The sequence below is a fragment of the Coenobita brevimanus genome, chromosome 20 (genome assembly GCF_032717465.1).
Source record: "Coenobita brevimanus isolate Jiangsu-jjx chromosome 20, ASM3271746v2, whole genome shotgun sequence".
In the NCBI taxonomy this organism is placed as follows: Eukaryota; Metazoa; Arthropoda; class Malacostraca; order Decapoda; family Coenobitidae; genus Coenobita; species Coenobita brevimanus.
Genome location: NC_136973.1, coordinates 6,015,001 through 6,022,500, shown reverse-complemented (window position 1 = coordinate 6,022,500; position 7,500 = coordinate 6,015,001). Strand labels below are relative to the sequence as shown.

The window sequence follows — 7,500 nt, the reverse complement described above, 5'->3', positions numbered from 1 at the left end:
CCTTCTGCCCTTCCCTTCTCTCCCTCTTTCATTTTACTCTACTTCCTTTTCCATCTTCTCTCCTTTCATGCACTACTTTCCCCTCTCTTTCCCTTTCTCTCCCCCTTTTCCCTCTTTCCTCACTTTCCTCTTCTCTTTCCTCTTCCACTTCACTCCCACGTATTCCTTTTCTCTTCCTCTATCTCTTCTTTCTCTTACCCCCTCCCCCCACCAATCTCCACCCCTCTTCCACTTCCTTTCCATTCTCTTCTACTCTTCCATTTCCTCCTCTCTGCTCCCACTTCTCTTTTTCTCCTCCTCTCTTCCTCAGTCTCTCCCCCTTTCTTTTCTCCCTTCTTTCCACTCCCCACCCTTTCCACGTCTCTCATTTGTTCTTCCCTCTTCCTCCTCCCCTCTTCCTCCTCCCCTCTTCCTCCATCTCTTCCGTTCTCTTCCTCGCCTTTTCCCCCATTCTCCTGATTCCTCTCCTTTCCCCTTCTTCCATTTTCCTCCTCTTTTCTCTTCTTTTCCTCCTCCTCTCTTCCTCTTCTCTCTCTTCTTTCTTCCTCGTCCATTTCTCCTCTTTTCCTTCTTTCTTTATCTCTCCTCCTTTTCATCCTCCTCTCTTCCTCTCCTATCCCTTCTGTTCTTCCCTCCTCCTCTTGCTGTTCCTCCATGTCTTCCCCCTACCCTCCCGTCCCCTCCCCTCCCTCCCCCCTCCCCTTCCCTCCCCTCCCCTCCCCTCCCCTCCCCTCCCTCCCCCCTCCCCACCCCTCCCCTCCTGTGAGCCTGCCAATCCCTCACTGATCTGTTTTGGCAAATGGGGGAGCAAGTGACGGGCAAAACACATTAATTCCAAAGTGGGGGGCGTGGGGAGCTTAAATGAAGAGGGGGAGGGGGGAGAGGGAGCTTAAATGAAGAGAGGGGGGGAGAGGGGACTTAAATGAAGAGAGGGAGGAGAGAGGGGGCTCAAATGAAGAGGGGGAGGGGTGAGAGAGGGGGCTTAAATGAAGAGAGGGAGGGGAGGGGGCTTAAATGAAGGGGGAAGGGGGAGAGGGAGCTTTAAATGTAGGTGTAGGGGAGAGAGGTGGTTAGTTAAAGTGAGGGATGGGGTTTGAGTGAAGAGAGGAGGGGTAAAGGGAGGTTGTATGAAGGGAGAAGGGAGGGGGAGTCAATGAAATGAAGAGTGGGGTTTGAATGAAGTGGAGGGGATAAAGGGAGGTTTTAAAAAGGGGGGAGTTGGGGAGCATAGATGAAGAGAAGGGTGGGGGTTGAATGAAAGGGGAGATAGAGCTGGGTTAAATGGAGGGGAGGGAGGGGGGAGAGCAGAGGGGAGCTTTAAATGAAGTGAGGGAGAGAAGGTAAAGAGACAAGGGGAGAAGGAGGGTGATGTGAAGGGGGGAGAAAGGCTTAGATGAAGTGTGGGGTAGGACATGAATGAAAGAGAGTGAGAGAGGAGGGAAGGGAAGGAGAGGTAGGGCTCAAATGAAGTGAGAAAGGAATGATAGAAGGGGAAAAAGGGGGGATGCGTAAAAGAGAGGGGAGGGAGAGGGGGGAGCTTAGATGAAGTAGGGGGTGGAGTTTGAGTGAAGGGAGGGAGGGGGGAGAAGAATAAGGTAGGGGCTTAGAGAAAGGGGGCCTTGAATGAGGTGGGGATAGAATGAAGGGAGGGGGACAGGAATGGAAAGGAAAGCATGAATGATTGAGAGGAAGAAAGGGAATGAAGAGAAATGGAGGTATGAAGTAAGGAGGGTAAAGATAGAGAGGAAGAGAGAGGAAGATCGACAATGAGACGGTAGAAAGGGCTTGAGTGGTCTTAGTGAGAAGGGAGAGAGAGAGAGAGAGAGGGGAAGGAGGGGTTTGTTGGGGGTGAGATAAAGGGGGGGGAAATAAGGATGAAGGGGGAACTAAGCTGCAAGGAGGGCGGAAGGAGAGAGCAGACCCAAGATAAACTAATTCATCTCTTCTTCTATCTACCTCCAGACGATTTTCTTGAGCTGTAGGGGGGATTTTTATTAGTAAAGGGGTTAAGGATGGCTCTGTCTAACCCCTCCAGTGCTTAGGTCTCTCCCAAGGTAAGTAAAGTTGTTTGGTGTTGGTAAGAATAAGCACTTGAAGACGTTGGCGTAATGAAGGAGGTGGAGAGAGGAAGAGGGGGGAAGAATGGGGGGGCTGAGAGAGAGAGAGAGAGAGTGAGAGAGAGAGAGAGAGAGAGAGAGAGAGAGAGAGAGAGAGGTTTAAAATGGAAGGGAAGGGGGAAAGAAGTGGAGAAGAGGGAAGGCGGGAGGGAGTGGAGAAGAGGGAAGGGGAAGGAATGGGGGAGTGAAGAGGGGAGGAGGAGAAGTGGGAAAGAGGGAAAGGAAGGAATGGGGGAGTGGAGAGGGGAGAAGAATAAATGGGGAAGTGAGAAAGAGGGAAGGGAAGGAGTGGGGAAGAGGGAAGGGGAAAGAGTGGATTAGTAAAGAGGGAAGGGGAGGGAGTGAAGACGAGGAAAGGGGAAGGAGTGAGGGAAGATGTGAGGAGGTGAGGGAGGGTGAAGGAAAGAAGGGGAAATTGACAGAAATGAAGATGGGGGGGCAGGGAATCAGGACTTCAATGAGAGGGGAGATATATGAGGAATGAAGTGAGTGAGGGGAAGAGTAGGGGAAAGAAGTGAGGGGAGAGTAGGGGAAATGAAGTGAGGGGAGAGTAAGGGAAAGAAGTGAGGGGAGAGGAGGGGGAGGAAGTGAGGGGAGAGGAGGGGGAGGAAGTGAGGGGAGAGTAGGGGGAGGAAGTGAGGGGAGAGTAGGTGAAGGAAGTGAGGGGAGAGGAGGGGAATGAAATGAGGGGAAAGTAGGGGAAGGAAGTGAGGGGAGAGTAAGGGGAAGGGAGGGGAGAGTAAGGGGAAGGAAGTGAGGGGAGAGTAAGGGGAAGGAAGTGAGGGGAGAGGAGGGGGGAGGGAGGGGGAAGGATGCGAAGGAATTGAGGGAGGGGAAGAAAGGTAAGGGGAAAGAGAGGGGGAAATTAACTTAAAAGGAGGGGAGGGGGAAGGGGAAAGAGGGGAAAACAGAGGTGGAAGACTGAAGGGGAGAGGGGGGGGAATAGGAGAGAGAGAGAGAGAGAGAGAGAGAGATTCAGATAAGGATATAAAGAGCTATTAATAGACCGAGTGACAGACACACGGACACACGGCAATAGAGAGAGTAGTTAGAGAAATTAAAGAGAGGATTAGAGTGAGTGGGAGAGAGAGGGGGGGGAGAGGGTTGAGAAGAGAGGATTAGTTGGGGAGCATGAAAGACGCCGAGAGAGAGAGAGAGAGAGAGAGAGAGAGAGAGAGAGAGTTGATAATGGAAATGAATGGCTGATAGTGAAGGATTTGAGAGAGAGAGAGAGAGAGAATGATCTTTAAAGCAAACACTCAAAGCTAATCATTCACAAAACAGTGTGTGTGTGTGTGTTAAGGTGTTAGAGAAGTACTGAAGGATGTAGGTGCAAGATGAGAGAGAGAGAGAGAGAGTGACTAGTGTAGTTGTGTAGTGTAGGTGTAGGATGCTAGGGCGTAGATGTGAGGTGTTAAGGTGTAGAAGAAGGTGTGTTAAGGTGCAGGTGCAGGGTGTGTTATGGTGCAGGTGTAGGGTGTGTTATGGTGCAGGTGTAGGGTGTGTTATGGTGCAGGTGTAGGGTGTGTTATGGTGCAGGTGGAGGGTGTGTTATGGTGCAGGTGTAGGGTGTGTTATGGTGCAGGTGTAGGGTGTGTTATGGTGCAGGTGGAGGGTGTGTTATGGTGCAGGTGGAGGGTGTGTTATGGTGCAGGTGTAGGGTGAGTTATGGTGCAGGTGGAGGGTGTGTTATGGTGCAGGTGGAGGGTGTGTTATGGTGCAGGTGTAGGGTGTGTTATAGAGCAGGTGGAGGGTGTGTTATGGTGCAGGTGGAGGGTGTGTTATGGTGCAGGTGGAGGGTGTGTTATGGTGCAGGTGTAGGGTGTGTTATGGTGCAGGTGTAGTGTGTGTTATGGAGCAGGTGGAGGGTGGTAGGGATATATTTTGATAGGGATATGTTAATGTTATGGTGCTGGTGTGGGGTGTTATGGTGTGTTATGGTGCAGGTGTTAAGGTGTGTTAGGGCTGTGTTACCTTTATGGGGCATCGTGAACACCGTGTTACTATCCTGGCGGGCAATTTTGACGGCTGGTCGTCTGGGGGAAAGAAAAAGAAGTAAATTAATAAGATACAGAATTTATGTGGGGCATCTTATAATTATTACACACACACACACACACACACACACACACACACACACACACACACACACACACACACACACACACACACACACACACCTCTTTTCACTCTTGACTCGCTTCCTGAGTCTTGTTTCGTCTCACAATCCTTTTTCCTTTTCCTCCTCCTCCTCTGTTCACTCGCTCCTCCCCGCCACTCCCCCACCCTCCCTGCCCCTCCCCCACTCCTCCCTCACCCCTCCCTCCCCTCTCCTCGCCCCCCTACCCCCTCTTTCACCCCCAACACCTCCTTTTCAGCACCTGTGTCGGGTGTCAAACCGCCAGGAAAGAGAAAAATTAGTTTTAAGTGCATCAAAAGATTCTCTGTTGGTCGCCCTTTTGTGACGTTAGGTTCCCCCTCCCCTTCCCCTCTTTCCTCCCTCCTCTCCCCCCTCTTTTCCCTCCCCCTCGGTCTTCCTCCTCCCTCCAGGCTATGTCAACAAAACCCCGAGACCACAAACTGACCAAACTGACCAACTTACAAGGGTCCCTTTTTGAGACTGATTCAGGCTTAAGAGAGGATGGTGTGTGTGTTGGTGTTTGATCCTGTGGCTTGGATGGGGAGTTGAGGGGGTGAGGGAGGGTGGGGAGGGATGTGGTGTGGAATGGCGGGTGGGGAGAGAGGTAGGAGGGATGTCAGTGGTGGGGAAGAATGTGGTGTGGATTGGAGGGTGGGGAGAGGAATGGGAGGGATGTCAGTGGGTGGGAGATGACTGTAGGGGGAGACCTGTGTGGGGATATTGGAGCAGGGAGAGGGGGAGGGGAGCTGTGTTGAGGGAGGGGAGTTAGTAGGGTAGATATAACGGAATTGGGGTTGTGGGGCTGGGGAGAAGGGTAGGAAGGGTGTAGGGGGTGGGGGGTATTGTTTATGGGGAAGACCTATTTGGGGTAGTGAAATATGGGGAGGTGGAGGAGACTTCTGGGGTGGGGGGGTGGAATTGGAAGGGAGGGAGGAGAGATGTGGAAGAGGTGATGAAGTAGGAGGAGGGGGAAATGAGTGATGTGGCTTGGGAGAGGGGGTGGAAGGGAGAGAGGGGAAGGGGGATAGTGAAAAAGAGGCGATGGAGTGGGAAGAGGGAGGGAGGATATAGTGGGGTCTTGGAGAGGGGATTGGACACAGAAGGAGGCCTGTGGGGAGGAAGGGGAAAGGCTAGAGAGAGGGGGGGGGGATATTGAAGGGTCTTAGAGGTGTACTGTATAGGTATTCAGGTGATGCACCGGAAGTGGGGGAGATTTATTATTAAGGGGAGACTGATAAAAGGAAGGGAGAGATGTATGGCTATGTGGGGGAGAGAGAGAGAGAGGGAGAGAGGTGTTTGAGCAGAGAGAAGGAAAGAAGAGTTAGAAGAGATGGGATTTTGTGTGTGTGTGTGTGTGTGAGAGAGAGAGAGAGAGAGAGAGAGAGAGAGAGAGAGAGAGAGAGAGAGAGAGAGAGAGAGCAATTAACAGGACAAAAATAAGACAAAAAGAAAAAATATAAACAAACTAATCATGAATTATAGAGAACGATAGATAAAACGAAGGAATGCGATAGATAGAAGGAATGACTGATAGATGCAGAAATAGATAGAGGGAATTATAGAAAGGAAAAAAATAACGAGGAAGATAGATATATAGAAGGAGTGATAGAGAGGGAGCAATAGACAGAAAGGGAATGATAGATAGATAGATAGATAAATAGCCTACCGGAATGATCTGGAGGAGGACTGAAAAATTAAGTGAAAAAATAGATGTAAAGCTCTAGGTGCTGATAGATAGATTTAGAGAAAGTGACAGGTAGATGGAGAGAGAGAGAATAAAAGATACTGGAATGAATGGAAGGTTAGAGGACATACACACACACACACACACACACACACACACACACACACACACACACACACACACACACACACACACACACGAAACAAGGTGCATAAATAAAGACAACAGCGATGATGATGATAATAATAATAATAATAACAATAATAATAATAATAATAATAATAGAGTTTTAGCGACACTGATAGATAGATGTGGAGAAGGAATGACAGATAGATACAGTGATAGATAAATGGAGGTAGAGGAAGGAGAAAAAACTAGGAAAAACAAAGAAAATAAAAAAAAATGGATTTTGGATGGTGGGGGCCATTGTGGTGGTGTCGTTAAGTTATGACTCAATCAGGGCAACATCTGAGAGAGAGAGAGAGAGAGAGAGAGAGAGAGAGAGAGAGAGAGGAGTATGTGCAGAGGAAGAAGAAAAGGAAGGGAAACGAGAAGATTATAGAGTGTGTGTGTGTGGGTGGGTGTGTGTGTGTGTGAGAGAGAGAGAGAGAGAGAGAGAGAGAGAGAAGGCAGGAGTGTGTGGGAGAATGATGATGATGATGATGATGATAGTGGTGATGATGATATACAGAAGAGGAAAAAGAATGAGGGAGATGAAGATGAAAGACTGTGTGTGTGTGTGTGTGTGTGTGTGTGTGTGAGAGAGAGAGAGAGGCCACCCATTCACCCATCACCTCCCCTACCCAGAAATGTCACCTATTGTATGGAAATGACACCAGCCTCATCACCACCCACCCCAAGAGGTCATTGTGGTGATGTAGGGGTGGTGGTGATGGTGGTGATTAGCTGGTGCAATGATGGTAGTATTGGTTGTGGTGGTGGCGGTGGTGGTAGTGGTGGTGATGGTGGTGATATTGGTTGTGGTGGTGGTGGTGGTATTGGTTGTGGTGGTGATGGTGGCAGTGGTGGTGGTTATGATGGTGATGATGGTGGTAGCTATGGTGGTGATATTGGTTGTGGTGGTGGTGGTGATGGTGGTAGTGGTGGTGGTTATGATGGTGATGATGGTGGTAGCTGTGGTGGTGATGGTGATGGAGATAGTGGTGATTAGGTGATATAATGATGGTAGTATTGGTTTTGGTGTTGGTGATGGTGATGATATGCTGTAGTGGTGATGGTGATAGTGGTAATGATGATCTTGATGTGGTGGTGTGGTGATGTATGATGGAGTGATAGCGATGATAGTGGTGTAGAGTTACTGGAAATAGATTACTTAGTGCTAGATATGGGTAGTGTAGAATTAGTGAAAAGACTATATAGTGTTCAATAGATGACAGTGCAAAACAGGAAGAATGAGTTGCCTGTGAGAATGTGCTAAGGTTCGATTTCACGTAAAAGACAGTCCAGTTTAATATCAGTGAAAGGAATGCAGAATTATAATCGATATTATATAATGAAAAAAAGCATTTATTTTTATCCTCTTCGTTATTGGGGCAAAT

The 7,500-nt window shown here is 49.2% G+C and overlaps 1 protein-coding gene across 1 annotated transcript in view; it reads right to left on the bottom strand.

Annotated features, from left to right (window-relative positions):
• Window positions 1-7,500, bottom strand: part of LOC145391844 (paired box protein Pax-6-like) — a 229,355-nt gene that overhangs the window by 166,370 nt on the left and 55,485 nt on the right. The window contains exon 2 of the mRNA XM_080266332.1: window positions 4,092-4,153. Coding sequence (XP_080122458.1) covers window positions 4,092-4,153 — 62 coding nt within the window. The remainder of the gene's footprint in view (window positions 1-4,091; window positions 4,154-7,500) is intronic.